This window comes from Drosophila melanogaster, chromosome X, assembly GCF_000001215.4.
Source record: "Drosophila melanogaster chromosome X".
NCBI classification, from domain to species: Eukaryota; Metazoa; Arthropoda; class Insecta; order Diptera; family Drosophilidae; genus Drosophila; species Drosophila melanogaster.
In genome coordinates, this window is record NC_004354.4 from 8,547,970 (window position 1) to 8,571,040 (window position 23,071).

The 23,071-nt window shown below is 43.2% G+C and overlaps 5 protein-coding genes and 1 non-coding gene across 22 annotated transcripts in view; 2 read left to right on the forward strand and 4 right to left on the reverse strand.

Moving 5' to 3' along the window:
- Nrg (Neuroglian) overlaps positions 1-7,201 on the forward strand; it is a 37,798-nt gene extending 30,597 nt beyond the window's left edge. For 4 of the 9 annotated variants that reach the window (NM_206657.4, NM_078535.3, NM_001169235.1 and 1 more), the window contains exons 6-8: positions 9-386; positions 453-556; positions 2,114-3,238. In NM_206657.4, coding sequence (NP_996380.1) covers positions 9-386; positions 453-556; positions 2,114-2,166 — 535 coding nt within the window. In that variant the 3' untranslated portion in view covers positions 2,167-3,238. Of the gene's footprint in view, positions 1-8; positions 387-452; positions 557-1,048; positions 1,388-2,113; positions 3,239-3,780 lie in introns of those variants that run through there. The other 5 variants (NM_001258652.1, NM_001169234.3, NM_001272408.1 and 2 more) reach the window with 5 other exon arrangements.
- Positions 7,202-7,269: 68 nt separating this feature from the next.
- IntS4 (Integrator 4) lies at positions 7,270-10,812 on the reverse strand. Its single transcript, NM_132260.3, has 2 exons — positions 8,627-10,812; positions 7,270-8,549 (listed from the first exon to the last, which is right to left on the reverse strand). The coding sequence occupies exons 1-2, from the start codon at positions 10,727-10,729 to the stop codon at positions 7,584-7,586; spliced, it is 3,069 nt and encodes a 1,022-aa protein (NP_572488.1). The 5' UTR covers positions 10,730-10,812; the 3' UTR covers positions 7,270-7,583.
- A 97-nt stretch (positions 10,813-10,909) lies between these two features.
- CG12112 (uncharacterized protein) lies at positions 10,910-12,223 on the reverse strand. 2 transcript variants are annotated; one of them, NM_132261.3, is made up of 4 exons: positions 11,952-12,223; positions 11,684-11,889; positions 11,457-11,610; positions 10,910-11,394 (listed from the first exon to the last, which is right to left on the reverse strand). In NM_132261.3, exons 1-4 carry the CDS (start codon positions 12,052-12,054, stop codon positions 11,252-11,254), a joined length of 606 nt encoding a protein of 201 aa, NP_572489.2. In that variant the 5' UTR covers positions 12,055-12,223; the 3' UTR covers positions 10,910-11,251. The 2 variants fall into 2 exon arrangements, with proteins under 2 accessions (NP_572489.2, NP_001259338.1); NM_001272409.1 differs by having other exon boundaries at positions 11,684-11,874; positions 11,952-12,217.
- Positions 12,224-12,352: 129 nt separating this feature from the next.
- Trf4-1 (Topoisomerase related function 4-1) lies at positions 12,353-22,190 on the forward strand. Of its 7 annotated transcripts, none has more exons than NM_001103443.2 (6): positions 12,660-12,844; positions 15,184-15,578; positions 15,691-16,406; positions 16,515-17,195; positions 17,408-18,087; positions 18,328-19,651. In NM_001103443.2, exons 3-6 carry the CDS (start codon positions 16,001-16,003, stop codon positions 18,967-18,969), a joined length of 2,409 nt encoding a protein of 802 aa, NP_001096913.1. In that variant the 5' UTR covers positions 12,660-12,844; positions 15,184-15,578; positions 15,691-16,000; the 3' UTR covers positions 18,970-19,651. The 7 variants fall into 7 exon arrangements, with proteins under 7 accessions (NP_996381.1, NP_001096913.1, NP_572490.2 ...); NM_001103444.2 differs by lacking the exon at positions 12,660-12,844 and adding an exon at positions 12,926-13,097 and having other exon boundaries at positions 18,328-22,190; NM_206658.4 differs by having other exon boundaries at positions 12,353-12,844; positions 15,184-16,406.
- asRNA:CR46195 (antisense RNA:CR46195) lies at positions 16,439-17,209 on the reverse strand. Its single transcript, NR_133520.1, has one exon.
- Positions 22,191-22,238: 48 nt separating the features above from the next.
- Positions 22,239-22,979, reverse strand: CG12111 (uncharacterized protein). 2 transcript variants are annotated; one of them, NM_001272412.1, is made up of 2 exons: positions 22,842-22,979; positions 22,239-22,775 (listed from the first exon to the last, which is right to left on the reverse strand). In NM_001272412.1, the coding sequence occupies exons 1-2, from the start codon at positions 22,951-22,953 to the stop codon at positions 22,321-22,323; spliced, it is 567 nt and encodes a 188-aa protein (NP_001259341.1). In that variant the 5' UTR covers positions 22,954-22,979; the 3' UTR covers positions 22,239-22,320. The 2 variants fall into 2 exon arrangements, with proteins under 2 accessions (NP_001259341.1, NP_572491.1); NM_132263.4 differs by having other exon boundaries at positions 22,283-22,775.
- Between the last annotated feature and the right edge of the window lie 92 nt (positions 22,980-23,071).

The following is a 23,071-nucleotide window of genomic DNA, read 5'->3' on the forward strand; positions in this document are numbered from 1 at the left end:
ATGTACAGGATCAAGGGCGAAACCCAATGGATACGCGAGAATGAGGAAAAGAACTCCGATTACCAGGAGGTCGGTGGCTTAGATCCGGAGACCGCCTACGAGTTCCGCGTGGTGTCCGTGGATGGCCACTTTAACACGGAGAGTGCCACGCAGGAGATCGACACGAACACCGTTGAGGGACCAATAATGGTGGCCAACGAGACGGTGGCCAATGCCGGATGGTTCATTGGCATGATGCTGGCCCTGGCCTTCATCATCATCCTCTTCATCATCATCTGCATTATCCGACGCAATCGGGGCGGAAAGTACGATGTCCACGATCGGGAGCTGGCCAACGGCCGGCGGGATTATCCCGAAGAGGGCGGATTCCACGAGTACTCGCAACCGTAAGTCCCAAAATCATATAATCAATTCGTAATAGCAAATCGAATAACAAATTCTAAATACTACAGGTTGGATAACAAGAGCGCTGGTCGCCAATCCGTGAGTTCAGCGAACAAACCGGGCGTGGAAAGCGATACTGATTCGATGGCCGAATACGGTGATGGCGATACAGGTTAGAGTCCTTTTTATATGTCAACTCTCTCTGATATCATTTACGTATGTATCATACGAGTGTGTCCTCCAGTGCTACTCACATTGAGTTTCCTACTATCCTCGAATGCGGTAATGCTACGTTGGAAACTTTTTTACACTATTTTTTTTTTTGGCCAGAGTAGATAGCACTGAAGATCTAAATGCGTTTTTATTAGATTTTTGTGATCTTAACTTAAAAATAAAAATGTATTTTTTTAGTCGCATGTTTTGTCTGTATACATTTTCGATAGTGATATGTTAAAACGCTGCATTACCGTTATGGAAGTACTTGATAGAGTTATCCAACTGGAGTCACATCTAGCACACCACCCCACCTACAACTGCTCATTACATTTTTGTTGTCTCTCTTTGGTTGTTTTTTTCACTCTCTTGATTTCCTTTGCCACATTTGTTTTTGGTTTTATTTCGCATTGATGACGATTGTGTTTGGGGATATGATAATGATGATCAGCTGTGGCCACAGCCGCTGCTCGTGCAGCTGCCGCAGCACGCAGCAAGTTAACGTCGCTGCCAACGTCTACCCAACAACAACAACAGCAACAACAACAACAGCAGCAACAACAGGAACAACCTCAGTCGACGTCGGCGTCAACTGTTCCATTGATCTCCTTGGCCTCACCCTCACCCTCACCATCTTCCACCTCCAACTCCCCCACTGCTGCCCCGCCCTCCTACGAACTGTGCGTGGCGGATGCTGAGCACCGCAAGGCCTAAGAGAGAGTGTGGTGAAAAGGGGGAGCGATCCTTTCGCTCTCCCAGTCAATGTTGTTGTTGTTATCCAATTAGCCAGGTAGCTCTCTCTCTCTCTCTCTCTCTTAATTCGTACCGCTGGCTGTTCTGTTTCCCCTGCGGCTCAATTCCTTGCGCTTTAAAGAGAGCTTAGTGCCAAATACAGTAGTGGAAGCACACATAAAAATGAAAATAGTACGAAAATACTAGTGTAAAGTAGATACTATGAAGATTATGCATTAAATTAATGTTGCTGTTCCAAAAATGTTGACCCTGCTATACATTTGACTGCTTCTGCAAGTGTCGTGCTTCCTCTCTCTTATGCCGCTTCCAAGATGCTGCATGAAGTTCAAGGCTCTGCCGAACTCCTTGCAGGCAACCGAAGAGAGCCACTTGCCGTTATAAGGCCGCTCCTGCGCTTTTGCTTTCCCCCATTGATTTATTGATCTCTGCACGAAGTTGCTTTCCCTTCCAGTTTGTTGATTGTTCGTTCTCTTCTAATACTAACCATGCTCATCAATGAGAATATTCGTTCATTTGCTGCTGTCCACCAGTGGACTATCGAAAATATCGATGGAAATCGATCATCAAATCATTTCGAGCCACTTACATATTTTGTGTTCCTTGTTATGTGTTCTTTGTTTATACGTTCCATATTGTTTATTACTTTAAATTGCACTCTATTTTATTTATATTATATTTGTATCATTTTTTTTCTTTTTCCTAAACACGTAAAATAAACACAATCACAATCAATATTAAATCGACAACGACAACCAATATCCAGGCATGAATGAAGATGGATCCTTTATTGGCCAATATGGACGCAAAGGACTTTGATTTAATTAGTAAGCAGCGCACCGCAACAGCAACTCAAAAATAATATCGAAACCGAGCCCTTAACCCCAAAAATCAAAAAATCAACAAGACCAAACACCATCACAGCAGAAAAATGAAAAAATTAATGAAAATAATAGTAGCCTACATTTTATTCGACTATAAGTGCAAACACCACGACTAATTTAAAGTATATATAAAAATAGAGGTTTTATATATAACTATTAAAATCTTAAAATGTGTAAAAAAAAAAACAAACAAACAAAATGAATGCAAATCAATACTGCCAAACAACTTGAACAACAAGCAACACAACAGCAAAAACAACAACAACGAGAATGCAGCAAAAAGGCTATTATCAAAATAAAAGTCTTCATATCGGAAGAAGTAGTTATCGAAAAAGAAATGCATGCGAATCAAACCGAATTATGAAAAAAAAAATCATATAATTTTCTGGACGTTATGGGGATGATGCGTGTAATTTTTTTTTATTTTAAAGAAATTTAAGAAACTATGTATGAGGAAAATAATGAAGCTCGCTTATGAAATCTCTATATTGCGCACATGTCTACCTGTCCCACTCTGTCCCCGGTACTCTGTATATCTTTGTCCCGCTCTCTCCCTTCTCTACTTGTAATGCATATATATTTATAAATATAAAGCGTAAATAAGTTATAATTTAGTAATTTTTTTATAAAGCAACAGCACTTGAATGTCAAATCTCCGTTTTAGATTGGTCGTAAATCGAAATGAAACTCTCTTTTAGCTTACATGTTTACTACTTTATTTAAGCCTATTGTGTGTATTTTGTTTTTATTTCATTATTTTATTTTTTTTAGTTCGTGTAATGACTTTGAATTTTTTTGCTTTGAAATTGAAACAATGTTTTAGTATAGCCTCGTGTTTGTTTTCCGGGAAGAGCAACAAAAATGAAGTGTATTTTTTCAGTGTATTTAATATTAAAGAATGAATGACGAAAACATCATAATTATATGAAAATATAATTTTTTTTACATATGTTGATGTACGTTCGCATATAAATTTAGAAAGAAAACAAATAAAATAAAGAAAACCGAATAATAAACAATGACATTTGTGTAGACATTATTTTCAATTATTGTATTTTTTAATTAAACAAAAATGCATGCCAGAGTAGGCTTGTTATTGATATTTGGTTAAACCGAATTCATTTACTTTCCATTTTGGCTTCTCTTCATTTTGAACTGACGCATTTGCCAGGTAAAGTTGAGTATAATTTCAAGTATTATTATTATTATTTTATCTTTTAAGTAATTATTTGTTTCTGTAGTTTGCCTGACAAAGTAGTTGTAGTTTAACCCAAACTTCCCGAAATTTTCATCCTTAAATAAGCGGAATACGAATTATAACAAAACTAACTTACTTTTGAATTATATTAAAACGCGATAACGAAATTTTCACTGGTGTTGGTTGTGGTTAACCTAAATTATAAACATTATTCGTAACACAATGAAAAGACACAATTTAACATATCATTTTGCACCGGCAAAAACACAATTGCAATGGGGTTGTAATAGAATGAATCGAGAATTGTAAATAGAATAAAAACTAATATTGTATATATCTTTCTAATCCCAGGACAATTTACCGAGGATGGCTCCTTCATTGGCCAATATGTTCCTGGAAAGCTCCAACCGCCGGTTAGCCCACAGCCACTGAACAATTCCGCTGCGGCGCATCAGGCGGCGCCAACTGCCGGAGGATCGGGAGCAGCCGGATCGGCAGCAGCAGCCGGAGCATCGGGTGGAGCATCGTCCGCCGGAGGAGCAGCTGCCAGCAATGGAGGAGCTGCAGCCGGAGCCGTGGCCACCTACGTCTAAGAGGCGTGGCTGGGATTCACTTGCCCCATTGTTCTCCTGATTTTCTACCAAACGATTCAAACGCCTCTTAAACAAAAAAGAAACTGTGTAATTCTATGTGTAAAACGAAAACTGCTTTAAGTGTCTGCAAAAAAAAAAAAAAAAACAAGAAAGAAGAAAAAACATTATAATTAACTCAAATCGAGAAACAATTGTAAAGTGAAGAAAAACTCGCATGAATTTAAAGCATATAATTTTGCTTCTTTTGGCTTATGAAATTATTATAGCAAACAGTTAAACGCCTTTTCCAAAACAAAAACAAAGAAACTTTTGTATAAGCTTAAAAAAAAAAAAAGAAACCAAAACACAAAAAATGAATGTAAACGTTGACAAATGTATGGAGAAGTAGAAGGACGATTAATGATAATGCCTGTTTTGTGTAATAATTTTTTTTTTTTTATAACAAAAATACCTTTAAGTTATTGGTGGCACAAGGATATCATTGTCTACATGGAAACCAAGTCGAGTTTGTAAGCCAAAGAGCCGGCGAACCAAGGAGTCGAGTGAGGGAATGGAGGCAATAGCGACAGATATATGCGTTTATATATCGATTCCGGTCTCAGCTAAACTAGGAACTGTTCAAAATGTACAAAAAAAAAAACCAAGGCTTAAATGAGAACCATCGGGCAGCTTCGATCAATTGATCAATGACTGAATTGCGAAGAAAATGCCTTGACTATTTTGCTCCTCAATGTCCAATGACTAACCAAAATATATCGATGTGTTCAACTAGCAGCAAGTCAAATACTCAACTTGAACTCGATCAACTGTTCGCCAATCAAAGACTTTAAGGGCAGAGCAGATATTCCAGCGCCAATTCAAAAAAAAAAAATCCAGGAGAGCCTGAGGCAGCAGCAGCTTTCCTTTGTCGGCAATTCGCATATATGTATATTTATGTATGTGTATCGTATAAGTTCCGATTTTCGTCCATAGTCTAATGCAATTTTTCGCGTCTAGTATTTAAACAGAATCCTTTCAGTTTGTCCATTAATGAGTTAAGTAAAGCAAATTAGTTAATTAACAAATTAGTTGGCCCACTCGCACGAGTCGGTCATTGTAACCTATATGATTAAACGAATAATACGCAGCTGACAAACCTATAATTGTTCCACATAGTACTCCCTCTTATTTGAATGAAAATGTTAAAAAAACAAAAACCCTCGAGATGCCAGTTGCGTCTCTGGTTTTCACTTTAATCCAAATATCTGTAATAATAACGATGTATTCATAATTTTTTTTAAAAACTAAAAAACACACACAAAGTGGCACTAGAGTCTAATGAAATAAAAACACAATAAAAACAAATGAAGTAAAAAAAAAATACAATTTTAGTTTTTGAAAATCTTCTTTGCCGCTTTGAGAGAAGAAACGCTTTGAACTTTGTATGAAACTCGATCAAAATATATATATATAGTAATATATATTTTTTAGTGTACACACTGCGCTTTAATCGACACCCGAAGAACATGAAAAACAACAACAACAAAAACACAATCCCATAACTGACTAGATTTTTGAGACGTTAATTCGAATCGGTTCGGCTTTATTTGCGAATTAGGCAGTATATTAAGTATATACCTTAGGTGGATAAATAAGCTTATGATAATTTGGTCTTTAACGAACATACAGGGTTGCTTAGTCAAATTTTTGCATAGATTTACGGATTACGAAAAACATAATTGCCGGTGTAGGCGTGTAATTGGATGACTCATATTTTGTGCACTGCGTTCTGTTTGTTGTTATTTCAATTAGCTACCTATGTATGTATAATGAACTATAATATCCGGCTTCAGCATAGTTTTCAATCGAATAACCAATACCCAGCCTCCCCAAAAACCGAGCCCACACTAAAAAAAAAATTGGGAGACAACCGAAACGATCCACAAACATAATTCACCTGCACCACGCATATCCCAACGATTGATATAGCAGATATACGATGAGGAAGTAGAGCGGAGGGAAAACTAGGAAACTAGATCGGAAAAAGGACATGCAAGGACAACAAGACAAAAGAACTACATAAAACAATACAAAACAAAACTTGCTATACAAACGTATATATGGATATATGATATATATTTACAGTATAGAGGACAACGATCTAAATCTAATGTTCATGACAAAGCGATATATATATATACATACAAAACATATAGAGAGATGTATAAGATTTTGCATAGATATTGTGATTTCCCAAAAACAAAAAAGAAAAACTCAAAATAGTCAATAACAATGTGGAAACTGAGAAACCAAACGTAAACCAATTAACTAAACTAATATTTCCTCCTTTGTCGTATGAAATAAAAAACTAACTAAAGTGTTCATCAGTGGAATTTTCGAAATAATCGCTCGTCTTCGATGACAGAGCTTAGACTTCGATAGCGATAGAACCACAACAACAAGAACAACAACAACAACTGCACTGCCTGTGTCGGGTTCTATTTTACATTTACATCTACATTTACAGAATCATAAGAATTCACACACTCTAATAAGCGCCAGTCGGAGGAATTCAGAATTGAAAACTCAGAATGCCGAAAGCTAAACAACATCCCAAGCAAACATTTTGAAACTAATAAAGGTAATTTGCACAATACTGTGATTCCTAGCAAGAAACAATGAGACACGATGAACAATTAACGATAAACGCTATTAATTATCGACTTTTGTGTGTTTGTGTGGTTTGGAAATCGATGTGTTTGTATTGTACGTATATTTTTCACAGCATGCTGAAAAATGTTTGCAACAAGAACTATTTATCTAACCACTCAGTAATATCCAACTTGATCAATTTACTTGCATATGATTATTACGATTATTATTGCTAACCAAAGGCCCAAACAATAACTTAAATATAACGCAGAATGAAATCGAAAACAAATGATAAAACAACAAGAATACAAAGTACTTTTTTAAAATGAGTTTTTAGCGAATCAAATATAAACTTAAGATTTAAAAAAAAATTCGTATACAACAAACAAGCATAAATGATAGCAGCGTCTACAAAATCCACAACCAGATCAGAAAAAGCAGGAGAATAATCAAAACGAGAAAATGGAGAAAAGGTTATCCAGAAAAATGATCAGAAAACGTGTAAGCTGTAAAACCTATAATGAGAAATAAACTATAGAAACTATATGAAAAGAACAAGTCTTAGGCATTTCATTCCCCCCCACAGTAAGTATTTTAAATGATGTACGATTTTCTTAAAGATTTATGGTACACACTTTATTTGAAATGAATTCATCTTAAACATATGATTATGATATAAGTAAGCTACGCACAACTGATGCTCTAAACATTCGGTTTTTTCGATTTAGAAAGAACTTTGGCAACCAACTGCTATGGTATCTTAAACAATCACATACATATATTTAAATAACAGTTGCTCGTTGCGCCAATTCCCTGGGCTCTCCTCCTCCCCCTCCTTCTCCTCCTCCTCCAGCGGCTGTGTGGCCTTGTCAGCTTCTCGCTCCGCGTCGCCAGGACAAAAAGCACCTAGTCCATTACCTGGAAGTCAGGCTAAATGCCCCGCCTGACTGGTTTGGGTGCGAACAGCACCTTTGCCGGCTTGCAGAGCTCCAGTTCGCTGCCGGGACGCACGGCCAGGCACAGTTGGATCTCCACCAGCGACGACTCCGTCCAAACGCTGTGCGACAGCAGGATTGTGGTGCGCAGGCGCACATTGGTCTTGTGCTCGCCCTGCTCCGTCATAATGGGCTTGAAGTCACTCTGCTTCGGCACCACGGTGTGCATGTGCTGGTCCGGATACTTGATCTTGATCCGCATGTCCGCCTTCTGGGACTCCAGCAGATTGTCGATTTCCGCAACAAAAGGAACGGCTGCTATCAGGCCAGCCGTGACCTTAATTACATTATCCTGCGATTGCAGCGGACACGGCTCAAGGATGTTGGCCACACAGCGGCGTATTTTGTCATTGGCGGGTGGCAATGCAAGCGGAGGAGCCTGCTGGACCAGCGGCAGAATTTCGCGAAAGACGCGACCCGGCTTGGGATCCGATATGCCATCCAGTTTGATTAGCAGCTGGCGGGTGAAGCTATCCGGCTGGGCATCCCTACTGACCGACTCTTTCATGGGCATATCGGTCTCTACCACCGGTGGCTTCTCCTCCTCATCCTTCGTATTCGCCTTGATGAACTCACTTATATCGCCGGCGGTTTGCAAAAGCATCTGGCACGGGCCCAATGCACTCTGTGAGCGATCCCTGACCACGAGGACCAAGTGAAGCGCGCAAGCCCTCAGGCGCAGCTGCTTCACCTGCAAGATATCGCCGTAATTGAGGCCGGAGAAAGTGTGCTGCAGCTTGAGACAGTTTCGGATGAGTGCTGCCAGTGATTCCTTCAAGGGCACCCTGCTTCGTTGCGTGCTGGCGCAACGCTGCATCTGTTCGATCTGGATCTGGGCCGCCAAGAAGGTCTCTAGAAAGTTTGAGGTGCCGTACATGCCCGCATCAATGGATCCCAGGCGCTAAAGTTTATTAAAAAAAAAACATAGTAAACATTAGTGTTCATTTATATTGTAGTAAGCCCAGCGGGCATACAAACCTGCAGATTAGATTGGGCAGTCTGGAGCAGCTCCAAGCGCTCGTCAGTCATGGTGAAGATCTCTTCGATGTGACTGAGAATCATCTGCAGGTACTCCGCCGAACTGCCCGCTTGGTGCATAGCCGAATCGATCCTGTGCGTCGCACTCGCCGAGGACGCACCCTCAATGGGCAACTGGGGCACCAGATTCGGCATCGAGTCTCTCAGATAGGCGTAATGGCGATGGGTGGCCGTGGGCAGCAAACTGATAATGGGCACCAAATGTTCTGCAGCATTGAAGACAAGTATCAGAACGCACAGATACGCTGGATCCTCGACATCGCGTTCGGGCGTCTCGAAAAAGGGATGCACGTAAAGCAGGTGAACGGCGACAGCCATCACCAAATGTGGATGCTTCTGGCCAATCTTGCGCATGCAGGCATAGGTGGAGTTACGATCCTGTGGATACTTGGCCAGCACATCTAGCAGCTTCTGCACCACCATTAGCAGGCACGTTTGTGTGGACACTCTACAGGCGCCCAGCATGAGATGTAGTCCCTCACGCACGTCCACGGAGTAATCCTCAAGCGATCCAAGCATTATCTCCAGCTGATCCTCGCGCAGCACTATGTGCTTGGCAATGGCCGTTAAACTATAGATGGCCTTCAGCCGCACATCCTCGATCTCATCGTTGAACATGTCCACAAGGAAATCTAGGCTGGTCACCGCGAAATCCGGTCGAGAGAGGGCCAGCTTGCACATGGAGGCCACTGCCGCAGTACGCACCTCGAGGAACTCATCCTCTAGGCCATGTATAAGGGCGCCACAGGCGCCGCTGGCTATAATTGAGATGCTCTGAGCATCGAGGTGCTCTTGCGGCGCATCGTCCGCCCACCGTTTACCCGATGACCACTCACCGCTGGCCACCAGGCGAGCACCTCTCTCGTGCGCCGTTCGCTTCCGGCGCAGATTGCTCATCAGCTTTTTGTCGAGTGTCTGGTGTAGGAACTCCCTGCTTACGGCGGTCATCCCACCGAGCAATTCCGCTGCGAGCACGCGAATTTGCAGCGATAGATCGCACAGGGCTTCGCAGACCTTGCTGAACGCAGCGTCTATCATGCGCAGCTCCTCCTGCTGGCGGTCCGAGGGTAAAATGTAGTCCGGATGCCGATTGCCCAGCATGAAGACCAGCTGTAGAGCTTCCTTGCGCACACACTCGTAGTCATCCTTCATGGCCTCGACGGCACGCTTATAGAGCACCGCCGGCAGTTGGGATCCCCGTTCGCCGAGGGTCAGCAGGGCGTGCAGAGCCTGGGCACGAACGCTCGAGTCCTGCGAGTCGATGTAGAAGGCTAACTTCCATACGTAATGACGCTCACCCTCCATTTTGGTGGCAAAACGACCGATTACCAGCATGGCGTTCTTCTGCGTATGCGCCGAACCGGAGCGCAGCTGCTCCTTGGCTAGGTGGGCCACCTGGGTTTTGTACGATATGGGCAACATGTGCTTCCTGCGCTCCCCGATTCGAAACAGGCACATCATGCCCTGGGCGAGCACCTTTTGGGACACCTCCTTCCTCAACAAGAAGATAAAGTAGTCGATGATCATGGTAAGCGCCTGCTCGGTGGCACACTCGCAACCCAATCCGGACAGCAGCTCGAGCAGCTTCACCCGGATGGAGGTGTCGCTATCGCGTTCCTGCAGCTGATACAGTTGGAAGATCTTGCTGGCCACCTCCTTAAGCTCGCCCATTTCCACGTCCTCATAGGATATCTCATCGGTTATCTTGACCAAGAGCTCCAGCAGTTCCCTGCTATTCGCGGCCGTCATTGGGGGAGCTCCAGTCGCCGCAGCCGGCGGATTTCCGATGACACCTGTTGACGGGGCTCCCGTCGAAGCAACTGGTGTCCCAGTGGGCAGGACCAACGCACCGGCGGGCAGGTTGCCCACATAGGCGTCCAATTGGTTGAGCGCCGTCAGCTTGCGCTCCACATTGCCCACTTTTCCGGATTTCCCGCCCTTGGCATCAGCGGCCAGCGTTTGCAGACGCAGCTTCTTCACCGGCGGCGACCCGTCCACCGTTTCCACGTAGGTGCCTACGCGCTTCTTAATGGCCAGCGCCATGGTTTCCTTTTCCTTTGCGCGATTCAACCAATGCAGACTAGAGTTGCACTCTTCCACCTGGTTTAGGTAAACCGCAAATTAGAGATGGCACACCACTGATGCCAACCACCCGCCACTAGCGATGGCATCGTGACCGCGCAAGAGGTTCTTGCTGGTGGATAACCCATAACTAAATAAATTGCTTTCACAAGAGTGATAATGCTAATATCACCAGGCATTTAATAATTATATTATTTTAAAAAAATGTGTCATTTAGTAATCATATAAAGAAAACGAGGCATATTTTTTGGACATTTCACTTTGAAGGCGTGAAACATCGATAGTATAGTGAAAAATCGATGTTTTCTTTTCGTCTTTTGTTTTGCTCTCGCTCTTCTCCATGAAGTGATAACTTCTCAACAAAGTGATGATGATCCATCAACCACTATTTGGGTATTCATCCTCAATTCGGATTGATTCGCCCGTAAATCATTACTTATATTTAAATCCTTGTTTCTACTATGTCATCTCACATGGGCACAGTTATGATTTCTCCACGCTCAAAACGGACAAGGGGTCATCATCTACCTTGCCCTTCTTTTTGGCTGCGCAATTCTTAACGCATCTCATGGCTTTGAATAAGACTTTTTCCGAGGGTAGCGTCGGTTCCACCTGACCGATGGCGTCTGTAGTTGGGGATAATTATTGAATGGATCACTAAAAGTTGGATGTCGAGCACTAAACTTACTCATAAGCGAACGAAACAGATGTTCGTGATCTTTTAGTCTTTTCTTTTTCTGATTCCCATCAATATTGTAGTTCAGAAGGATGTCCTCGGAGAAAATGAGTCTTATGGTGCGGCTTAATCTTCCCTGGCGCAGGAATTTCCGCATGGAATTCGTCTGATCAGGGATCATATAAGTACAACTATATAATATTCTATTGATGGAAAAGCATGAGGAAGGAGAAACTTACATAGATCCCCCTGGAGTCCTGGCTTATCTTGTGATTCACTTCGACCAGATCCTCCTCATACATAATTGGAAAATCATCGTCCGGATTTCCCTTCGCCTTCGGCTTGGTCGTTTTCATCGACTGCTTAACGAATTCCGTAAGTGTCTTAACCGCCCTCGTCAAGTTTTCGATTTCTGCGCGCTGCGACAGGACTTGGGAATTGAGTTCTAAGTGGGTTAGGTAATGTAATATGATCCGGTGTTATAAGATATGTATGTCACAAACATACCATCTATCTTTGTTAGCAGCATGGCATTGGCTGCGATATGACTATTCTCGGTGGCGAGGCAAAGTCTCTTGATTTCAGGCATTGCTTCGTTAATTTTTAGCATTAAAGTGAATACATATGTATATTTAGTTTATGAATTGAGGAAAGTCCCTAATGGAAGCGATTCGCTTCGCTACACAGTTAAGCTCCAAATGGAATTCCTCGCTGTTTCATCATTGCCTTCGCTAGGCGACGAATGGGAAAGTAAGGGCACGGGCAAAAACTCCCTCTTGCTCATCACATATGAGTAACTGGTGAATCAGTGATGACGACGTCTGATTAGCGGCGGAACTGTACAGTAGTACAGAGAACATGGTGAAAGCCAGAATATCGCATGACAACCAATCGCATAAGCCACAGGATAAATAATACTAATTGTTTATAATAATCACAATGTTTTTAACGAATTTAGTTGGTGATGCGTCCTGTCAGTTGAGTAGGTGGGAATAGCATGGACTTTCCCCAAATAACAAATGCTAAGTTGGGTTTTTTTAAAATTGATTTAATACATTTTTTTTATGTTACAGTTAAATTTGAAACTATATTTAACAAGCAATTTGGATGTCATCGATATTTTGTAATAGGACCATTCACTTAGCGGAGTCATCAACCTTGGCGAATCTAGCGAGCACATCCACCTCTCGCTTATCAGGTCTATCGATAACATCGCTCATCAATCGATTCGTGAACCAGCTCTATCGCGAAACGGTCGCGTGTTCGCACGCAAATTGCAATATAAATCCACAGAAATTGACAGGGAACGTTGCTAAAGGGCGAAAAACAATCGTGCCGCGATTGAGGCCTGCGATCTGCACAGGAAATGCACAATTGCGAAGCGCAATTTGATAAATTCGGTAATGTTCGATTCTCGAAAGAACCAGTCGTGTGCGTCTGTATGTGCTTCAAATGTCACTCTGTGTGCGGGTGTGTGGGGAGTGCATAAAAGGCATAGAGGCAGCAAGGAGTGAAAGAGAGAGCTCCATCGGCAGCGCAACGAAAGTGAGCGAGAAGCAGAAATTGTTAGTGCTTATAAGGATATGTGAGAAGGGAGAGTGAGACAGTAAGAAAGAACGGAAGAAGCAGCAGCGACGCCGACCGACAACAACTGTAATTTTCCATTAATTTTTGGGCGGGTTTTGTGCTGCACAATAATACAACTGGCATAATATAACTTGGCTTATTTTTTATAACCAACATGTGTATTTTGTTCACGTTTTGCTGCGTGTGTAGGTGTGAGTATATGTATGTGTGATAAACTTGAAATACAACGCAATCGCAACGAGAACCAAAACTTGTCAAGGTAAAACGGCTAAAAAAAAAGAAGAAACGAATTGTGTGTGAAAAATTCCAACTGAATTACGCGAGAAATCATGTGAAGAGCAGTTCGATACGCATGTGTGTGCGTGTGATAGAATACGAGGATGAGAGCGGGCGTGCGTTTGGAGTAGTCTGCTTAATTGATTTTCGCTTAATTACTGCAGCGGTTGCATAAATTAAATGTTTACATTTGCCCCGGACAGTGCTGTAAAGAGAGAGAGCCCTTCGAAGCCAGGTGGCAACACCGAGGCCCGTCTATCGATATCCACTGCAATTAATTACTCCGACTAATTTCAGCCTCTGTATGTTTTTTGCCGGTTAAAACAATAAATCGCTCTCTCTTTCTGCCTTTCTTCAATATCACTTCGCCCCGCTCTCTCACTTGCTCTCCTTGGGTCGTTAGCCAACACTGGCGAACATTAAGAAAGTGTTAATTTGCCTAAAATGTACAAGTACATGTGCGCGATGGCCTGCTGTAAATGTGTGTGGGTGTACGGGAGTTTTCCTCTGTCAAATGCAACTAAGTTTTTTTTTACCGAAAATTCAGCCAGCAAATGAAAATCGTATCGGGTAAAATATGCATTAGGTGTAGGTGTGTGCGCATTTAGCGGTTTCTCTGCCCATCTTTCTTCTCCCTTTTTTCTTATTGTATTATATTTTTTTTGCATAATCGAAGCCGCCTTTCGGTACATGTGCATGTGTGCTGTCCCGCTCCCACTCCCACCCCCATACTACGGCCACCTGTACGCCCTTGCACACTCACACACAAACGCACACACCCAACAGAGTCACACGCACGCTGCACAAAACTAGAGTAGCTATCAGTGTATTGGTGCGAGATATAATATCACTTGGGAAGTCATTTATTTGCGGGTCTCGGAGTCTCGTGAGCTGTTTTTCCTTCTGTTTTTTTTTTTCGAATTGCTTGTTGTTTTTATTGCATTTTGATTTGCTTTTCGTATGTGAAAAACCTTTTTGTTGTGGCCCATTTTTGTTTTTTTTTTTTCTAGCGCGTGTGTGTATGTGTGATTTTTCGCGCTCTGAAAAACAATTTTCGACTGGCGCCTTTAAACGCTTCAGCTGCAATTGGTTTGCAAAAAGGAGTGAATAAGAGCGCTCGCTTGAAAGTGGTGGGAGGGAGGGGATGTGTGAGAGAGCGGGGCATTTCTATTTGTAGAAAAAGAGCGCATAATTTGTAATAGTTTGCCATTTACGCTTTCCATTTTGTGTAAAATGCATGCAAACCCCTTTTAAAGAGCAAAAATAACAAGAGCAGCACCAACAACTACTGTTACTATTGTTTCCTTTCCTTCAATCTCAACCCCATTCCTTTGTTTATTTATCTCCCCGAGTTAACCTAAAACCTGTACATCAATAACAGTATTTTGATATCAGTATTTATTTGATTTATCAAATTACTTGAAGTTGACTTAGGATTATTATAAACAATGAGTCCCAAACTGGTTAAAGCCTCGAAATACAACTGCTGTAGATTATATCGAAATGTATATGGTTGTACTTAGTGAACAAATGGAGGGTATTTGTTCTTCCAGAACTTTCCTAATATAAGCCAATCTCTCTCTCTTCGCAAAACTGCGAACATTGGCATATTTATTGAGTGATAAGTTAATAATATTAATCAAATTAGGTGTTCTGCCTTGTTTCACATTAATTGTTAACAAATAAGATTGACAAGTCTACCTACTATACCAGAATATACCGAAATTAAAATGGCAATGACTTTAGTGTAATATTGTGATCATAACTGAGAATTCTATTGTTTTGAACCGTTAAACGTATGTAGAGGTAGTAGAATAGGATACGCATAACTCCTACTCCGGTAACTAATTAACATTTTTCGTGACACTCTTTACAGCACTTGAATGCTGACAGCATTCAAAGAGGTTTAGTCCCGGCAGCGACTTTAATTAATTTTTCCCTGTGGAGCACAAAGATCACATCGGATCTATATAGAGTCACGTCTATATATTCAGACCACCAGGACGCAGAGGATAGAGGTGAAAGGACGAAGCGAAGGAGAGACGCGCGCCCCCCTCGTTTCCCGCCCAGCCAACAGCCGTGTGAACCCGTCTTGAATGGATCCATTTGTTGGCTGGTTTCAGAAGGAACAGGAGGGACCATCGCTGTGCACATGGTTAAAGATTTGGGAGACGAATGCCCAAGAGATGGGCGCATTGCTTAATCAACAGCTACAGCAGGCGACGACGATCAACGGGAGCACGAGCAGCAGCAGCAGCAGCAGCAATAGTGGTAACAACAACAACAACAACAACAATAACATCATCAATAACACTATCACCAACACGACCAATAACACTGGTAACAATTCATCGGCCAAACCCTACTTATCGCGACCCTACAGCTCGCTAAATCGGGTGCTCAATTTCCGAGCGGATTCCCTGGAGATCCTGCAGCAGCAACAACAACAGCAGCAGCTCAACGGGACCACTCAGCGCAACAGCACCAACATCAATACCACAAGCGGCGGCAGCACTAGCTCGTCGGCAGATTCCACCACGAATCGGGACAATAACTCACCCGCCAATAGCAGTTCAACCAACGGACCCGGAGCAGGAACGGGAACGTCAACAGGAGCAGGAGGTACCGGTACAAATAGTCCGGCGACGACAGCGTCAAGCACAGCTGCGACCACGACTGGTCCAGCCACTAGTATGAGCGACACCAGCAACAACCCGCCACAATCAACGACCACGCCCGCCAGCCGCACGAACAGCATCTACTACAATCCATCGCGGAAGAAACGACCGGAGAACAAGGCTGGCGGAGCCCACTACTATATGAACAACCATATGGAGATGATCGCCAAGTACAAGGGCGAACCGTGGCGCAAGCCGGACTATCCGTATGGCGAGGGCGTTATCGGGCTGCACGAGGAGATCGAGCATTTCTATCAGTACGTCCTGCCCACGCCCTGCGAACACGCCATCCGCAACGAGGTGGTCAAGCGTATCGAGGCCGTTGTCCATTCCATCTGGCCACAGGCAGTAGTCGAGATCTTTGGCTCCTTTCGCACTGGCCTCTTTTTGCCCACCTCCGACATAGATCTCGTTGTGTTAGGTGAGTGAAGGGACGGTACTAGCTTTTTAAGTGGCCCCCACATGCATTGACTTTTTATTTATGCATTGGCTTTATTATCTTATCCTAATCTCTTCAATTTACTTTCAGGTTTGTGGGAGAAGCTGCCGCTGAGAACGCTGGAGTTCGAGCTAGTGAGCCGTGGTATCGCCGAGGCTTGTACGGTGCGTGTTCTGGACAAGGCATCAGTGCCCATCATCAAGCTGACGGACCGGGAAACGCAAGTGAAGGTAGACATATCGTTCAACATGCAGAGTGGTGTTCAGTCGGCGGAGCTGATTAAGAAGTTTAAGCGCGACTATCCAGTGCTGGAGAAGCTAGTGCTTGTGCTGAAGCAGTTCTTACTACTTCGCGATCTCAACGAGGTGTTCACGGGCGGCATCTCCTCCTACTCGCTGATCCTTATGTGCATCAGCTTCCTGCAGATGCATCCGCGCGGTATCTACCACGATACAGCCAATCTGGGGGTGCTTCTCCTCGAGTTCTTCGAACTTTATGGACGTCGCTTCAACTACATGAAGATCGGCATCTCCATAAAGAACGGTGGCCGCTACATGCCCAAGGATGAGCTGCAGCGTGACATGGTCGATGGCCATCGACCCTCGCTCCTGTGCATCGAGGATCCGCTGACGCCAGGCAATGATATCGGTCGAAGCAGCTACGGCGTCTTCCAGGTGCAACAGGCATTCAAGTGCGCCTACCGCGTGCTCGCCCTTGCCGTCAGTCCGCTCAACCTTCTCGGCATCGATCCGCGCGTCAACTCGATACTGGGTAAGTGATAGTCACGCTCTATTAGTTAATTAAACGAAAAAATACAAATATTTTAATGCAATCCAACAGTTCACAGTACAAAATTGCACATAGCTAAGCAATGTTTACTGCTGGACACGTTGATAACAACAATTTTGTTATATGCGCGTATATACACTAGTTTCGTGGAATCGATGTGGATTTGTAATGGTCTCCTTTGTTCGCTAATGCAGGTCGAATCATTCACATCACCGACGACGTGATCGATTATCGCGAATGGATCCGCGAGAACTTCGAACATCTGGTGGTGGTGGATCGTATCTCGCCGCTGCCCACTGCCGCTCCCACTGCGTACGCCACCGCCAATGGGGCGCCAAAATATGTGATTATGCCCTCGGGCGCCGTTGTCCAGCAGCTGTACCATCATCCGGTGCAGGTGCCCACCGCTCACGGGCACAGCCATGCGCACAGCCACAGTCACGGGCACGCGCATCCTGGCGCCCATCTGTGCCAGCCGTATGTGACCGGGACCACTGTATCTGCTGTAACGACGACTACAACGATGGCGGTGGTGACCGTGGGCGTGTCAGCCGGCGGAGTCCAACAGCAGCAACAGCAACAGAATGCGACGGCCCATACCCACTCGCAACAGCAGACACAGAACCAATCGCAGTCGCGCCATAGACGCGGCAGCACCTCGTCGGGCGATGACTCCGAGGATAGCAAGGACGGCGATGTTGTCGAGACGACGTCGAGTGCTCAGGAGGTCGTTGACATCGCGCTATCGACGCCAAATGGCCTGGCCAACATGTCCATGCCCATGCCAGTGCATGCTGTCGGAATGCCTGCGTCGAACAGTTGGAGCGGTAATGGCAATGGAAACGGAAACAGCAGCTCATCCACGGGCTCGTCGGTAATGCACACAATCCCCCGCCTTGACACATGATGATTGGTGGTGGCCGGCTGCCTAATGCCCAGGCATCAGGTGGTCGGCTATGCTCCTATGCTGGCCGCAGTTGAGTCCCGGTTGTATCTGAAACCGAAAGCCCAAACAAAATTTCATCCAAAGACCATGGGAGCAACTGCAGCCAGCATGACTAGAAGCAACAGCAGCAGCAAGCACACATATATAACCTCTTCACCACCAAAACAGCCGGAAATCGCACACATCGCTGCCCAGGAAATGGACCCCGAGCTTGAGGATCAACAGCAACAACAGCAGCACCAAGAGACTTCTGGAGGTAATGGCTTCATCCGACCGGGTGACGTCGGCACCGGTTCCAACAGGGGAGGCGGTGACGGCAGTGGCGGCCGCAATTACAACCAGCGGAACAACCACAACTCCAGCGGCTACTACCACCAGCAGTACTACGTGCCACCGCCGATGCAACAGCAGCTGAGCAAGTCCAACTCCTCCTCCAACTATCACCAGCAACACCATCACAGCCACAGCCATGGCAATCATAGTCACCGACAACAGCATCACCACCAGCAGCAGCACCACCACCAGCAGCGGCCGCAGCATCTGCGTGTGGGCGGCGGCAATCGATACCAGAAATCGTTGGGCGGATCGCCCATCATCAGTGCTGGCAATGCGTCGAACAGCAGCAGTAATTGCAGCAACAGCAGCAGCAGCAGCGGCAGCAACAACAGCCGACTGCCGCCGCTAAGGGGCACGCTGGTCAACTCATCGTCAGCAATATCAATCATTTCCATATCCTCAGAATCATCCATTGCTAGCAGCAGCTCCAGTTCGTCAAGATCCGGTCAGGATCAGCAGCGTGACGAGCGATAGGAATAGGATGTAGGAAGATATTGTGTATGTCTATGACACAGAGAGAAAGAGAGTGCGACACAGAGGGACAGAGAATGAGAGAGAAAGAGATAGTTACGGTGTTAGCAATATTTATGGGTTACATTTCTTTCTCAGGTTAATTGTAAACTACGCTGCATTTTTCTAATAAATATCATTGACCCCCCCGCCCCCCCGCCTCTACCTAATCCGAAAGCATCTCCTCAACCAATGTAACTGCGATCAGATTTTCTTTTACACTGCTGTCTTGCTTAAATTGGGAGAGCGACGCAGACCTACTAAGCCTAGTGTTAGGAACTTTGCCTCTGATCGCGCTAAATGTATTTCAGTTTGTTTCTAAAATAAACATGAAAGCAAAGAATATATATATATATATATATATATATTTATATATATAGATATATATTAAATTAAATTAAATTGTACCATAAGCATAACTGTTAGCTCATAAGTAGATTGTAAGGGTTTAAAAGATCGATAAACTGAAGTATGAAATTATGCTAATCTCTTTTCCCATACCCCCCCCCCCCCCTTTTTATCCATCATCATGCGCATTCAAGCTTCTAAAGTATTTTGTAGTTTCTGAAATGCTCTCCGTCTAGTGCAATGGTAAACATTTTTGCAAACGTAACTAATTCCCTATCCACCCCATTTCCTGCCATACAAAAAAAAAAAAAAAATTCAAAAAACGGAAATCACGCGCGCAAAATGTTACGCTAATATTACTAAGTGAATTTGCGCGCAAAATGTAAAAAAAAGCAACATAACCGCTAATGCAATTGAAAATTACCATTTTCCAAAGAAATAATAGAAATGCGCAATGACCCTTGTAACTTCCAAAAACTCGTTTAATTATATTATTCCGAGTTAGTTTTATGCCTAAAATGTAAATGTTTTTATGATACCACTATTACTATTATGATTAAGCCTATATTTGAAGCCTATACTTAGTTTTAATTATTATTATTATAATTAAGGTAAAAAAAATTGTGAGCCTACTTAAATTGTTCGAACACATTGTCCAACCCCAAAGCAATTGTGTTTTAAAGCTAAAACAAAAAAAAAAAAACAAAAAAACAAAACAAAGAAACAAAACAAAACGACAAAAAAAGCAAAAAAAACCTACAACGCATCTTTTGTTTAAACTTATTTATGATTAATTGACTATTATGATTATGCAATGTTGTGCATTTTGCATAGATTCCTGCCATTTGTTTGTATAGTTGTTCACAAATCTCTGTAAATACTTAGTTACCGCCCATCCCCCTGTGACGCACCGCCACGCCTCCCGCCCCACCCACCACGCCCCTTCTAAACGCACTGCCATTTTGAGAAAGGTTTTTAAAAAACACGTCGAAAAGGAGCTAGCAGAAGAGTAGAAAAGAAGATTTAGACTTTGTACATGTATAACATTTTAGGCTGTTCTTCTTTTTCCATTTGTAAGAGACAAAGAAACAAAGAAAGCAAAACAAAAAAAAAGCCCAAACCAGAAACATAAACCCAACTAATTGTAAAGTCACCTAAATAGTCTACGAACATGTTTGTCAATCGAGTCGCGAACATAGAGCTCTGTAATACTAGGCGGCAACATTTAAAATTTCATTCTGAAAGTGCAACATTTCTGATTCTTGGAGATTGTAAATGACATACACAAAAAAAAAAAAACGCGGCTTTAAATGTACATCAAAACATGTTGCAATACTTGAATATGGATTTCTCTGTTGTATGGTGTGATAGCACAATTTTTGTTTGCATCATTTATGTATAGTTCTGTAATGTCTAATGTCTTAATATTTAACTTCTATTATAGTTTCTCATTTGGCTTTCCTTTCGATCATATGTATGTATTTGTGAACTGTTGCGACATTAAGCTTGTTTGTGAATCGTGAGCTAAGAGTTCATAGTATTGAATCTGAAGTATCGACCTTGAGTGGTTCAAAACCTAAAGTTAATTTTTTAATTTTCGAAATGTGTGTGAAAGAGAAACGTCATTTAGGACCCTCGATATTTCAGAAAAATCGAGATTAGGTTCAATATCTTTTTTTTTTCTGTTGCCTAGTGTGAATTAAAGCGATGTTCAATGTTGACAAAGGCCGAAGGTGCGCTCTCCCTTTCGCACGACGACTCCTACAAGCTGGCAGCTTTGAAGCCCACCTTACACATACACACTTTCTCACTCACATCACAAACACACACAAGCGCAAAGGCTCCCCCCACACAGATACCCGAACAGAGAGGGACACTTAACGATAAAGTTAGCATAGAAAGTTGGGGAAGACGGGGCAATGAGCCGTTAGTAAGAATGAGAAAGCGGTTGCGATAGAGCGAGATAAAGTAATAAGGAACGAAATAGAGAGCGAGCGAGAGTAACATATAAGAATTATTAAATTTATGCACTCGTCTGTTGAATATTTATATGAATTATATGTATGTAGTTACTAATATTAACTAATTGATAAATATACAATATTTATATGCATAACTTGTGGATTAATGTGAACAAACAAATGTTTAGAATTAGCAATCTAGCCACGTAAGACTCGTAAATGGTAAATCGTAAATCGACAACTACTTAGACTACATAACTGTGTACCAGAGCATATGTAAGCACATAAGCACTCCCACACACACACACACGAATACACCACTACATGCATACTCGCTATGAATGTTGAGATTATGTCGTAGATTTTTTCAATATCGATCACGTTTTCGCCTAGCCTAGCAAGTAAGCCGCAGATCTAACTGTAAAACTAACCCATTTCCCCACTGGATTCCATGCATTCGAAATCGTTTCATCCTTCGTCCATCATTGCCCATTCAGTCCTTCGTTTTCGTTTCAGTTTGCGCTCCGTTCGCAGTTCCCAACTTTCATATTACGTGTGCCGTTATTGTTATATAACACACATGCATATACTCGAAACATACACAGTTTTTTGTCGTCGCGATATTAGTGGGTATTAATAAATTAAATTAAATTTAATTAACTACATTTAACGCAACTAAATTCAATTCAAGTGAATCAAATGAATCGATCGATAATACATGTATGTATATGATAGAGTTCAATAGCTGTGTAAGAATCGGAATCGTAACAATTTAGTATGCAAAAATCGTAAATCTAACTGATTGTATAATTAGCGAAAAGAGAATAACGGATGCGATAAGCAAAACGATGCGACAAATAAAAGCCGGCAAAAACTACAACTTTTGTTTTTAATATGTACCAATATTCGTAATATTCGTAAAACAACTCGGTTTTGCCCCAACTTCAATTGAACTTATTTTAATATATGTATGTAATGCTGGTTTTATTTTAGAACCAATCGAAAACTACCACTTAATGTAGGTGAACTTGAAGGTTTTCGGTTCCGTCGCCTCGCAGACGTACAGCATCTGGATCTTGCAGTTGGCATCGTTGATCATCTCCCGGGTGGCGAACATGTGGACGCAGTTCTCGTTGCCGCCGTAGTTATCCGGCATTTGCTTGGGCCCGTTCCAAGGGGCGTAGGTCATCGGGCGGCCGTTGGACATCCAATAGAAGGCGCCCTCGGTGCCCAGGTCATTGCCCGATATCCAAAAGTAATCATTGTTCTTGAACCCCTTGGCCTTCATGTATTTGATCAGCGCCTCCATTTCCGGCTTATCCTCGATGGAGGCCAAGTGGGCGTTCATCATGCGACAGGCGCCGGCCGCCTGAAACCAATTCACCTTATTCATGGGCTCGATGTAGTAATAGTTGTCCCCGATCCGCACGAACGGTGTGGTATCAATCTCCGATGGAATGCCTAGCGATATTGTGGGATTTCTTTATTAGTCCGCCACACTTTACAAACAATTCCTATTATACATACCATTATAGACCTCGGTGCGGTAGTTGGTGAATATGTTCACATCGGGCAGATAGGCCAGTGACGGTATCCCGACGCTCGTCAGGATTAGCAGCAGAGTCTCGGTGCGGTACATCAGTGGTCAGCGGTTCGTGCTCAAGTATCCGTCTCCTGCGGTTCTGGCCACTTATATATCCATGCTGCGCAGCTGTTTATCCAATGGGTATCGGCTGAAATAGCAACATGATTCCAAA

Bases quoted from the DNA above. Each gene is read 5' to 3' on its own strand.
- Trf4-1 (NM_206658.4), top strand. From the start codon at position 15,404: ATGGATCCATTTGTTGGCTGGTTTCAGAAGGAACAGGAGGGACCATCG. The intron at 17,196-17,407 runs GTAAGTGATAGT...TCGCTAATGCAG, and splicing joins GCGCGTCAACTCGATACTGG to GTCGAATCATTCACATCACC. The intron at 18,088-18,327 runs GTAATGCACACA...CCACCAAAACAG, and splicing joins GCTCATCCACGGGCTCGTCG to CCGGAAATCGCACACATCGC.
- CG12111 (NM_001272412.1), bottom strand. From the start codon at position 22,953: ATGTACCGCACCGAGACTCTGCTGCTAATCCTGACGAGCGTCGGGATA. The intron at 22,776-22,841 runs GTATGTATAATA...CAATATCGCTAG, and splicing joins CCGCACCGAGGTCTATAATG to GCATTCCATCGGAGATTGAT.
- CG12112 (NM_132261.3), bottom strand. From the start codon at position 12,054: ATGCTAAAAATTAACGAAGCAATGCCTGAAATCAAGAGACTTTGCCTC. The intron at 11,890-11,951 runs GTATGTTTGTGA...TAACCCACTTAG, and splicing joins GCTGCTAACAAAGATAGATG to AACTCAATTCCCAAGTCCTG. The intron at 11,395-11,456 runs GTAAGTTTAGTG...CCCCAACTACAG, and splicing joins TCTGTTTCGTTCGCTTATGA to ACGCCATCGGTCAGGTGGAA.
- IntS4 (NM_132260.3), bottom strand. From the start codon at position 10,729: ATGGCGCTGGCCATTAAGAAGCGCGTAGGCACCTACGTGGAAACGGTG. The intron at 8,550-8,626 runs GTTTGTATGCCC...AATAAACTTTAG, and splicing joins CTGCCCAATCTAATCTGCAG to CGCCTGGGATCCATTGATGC.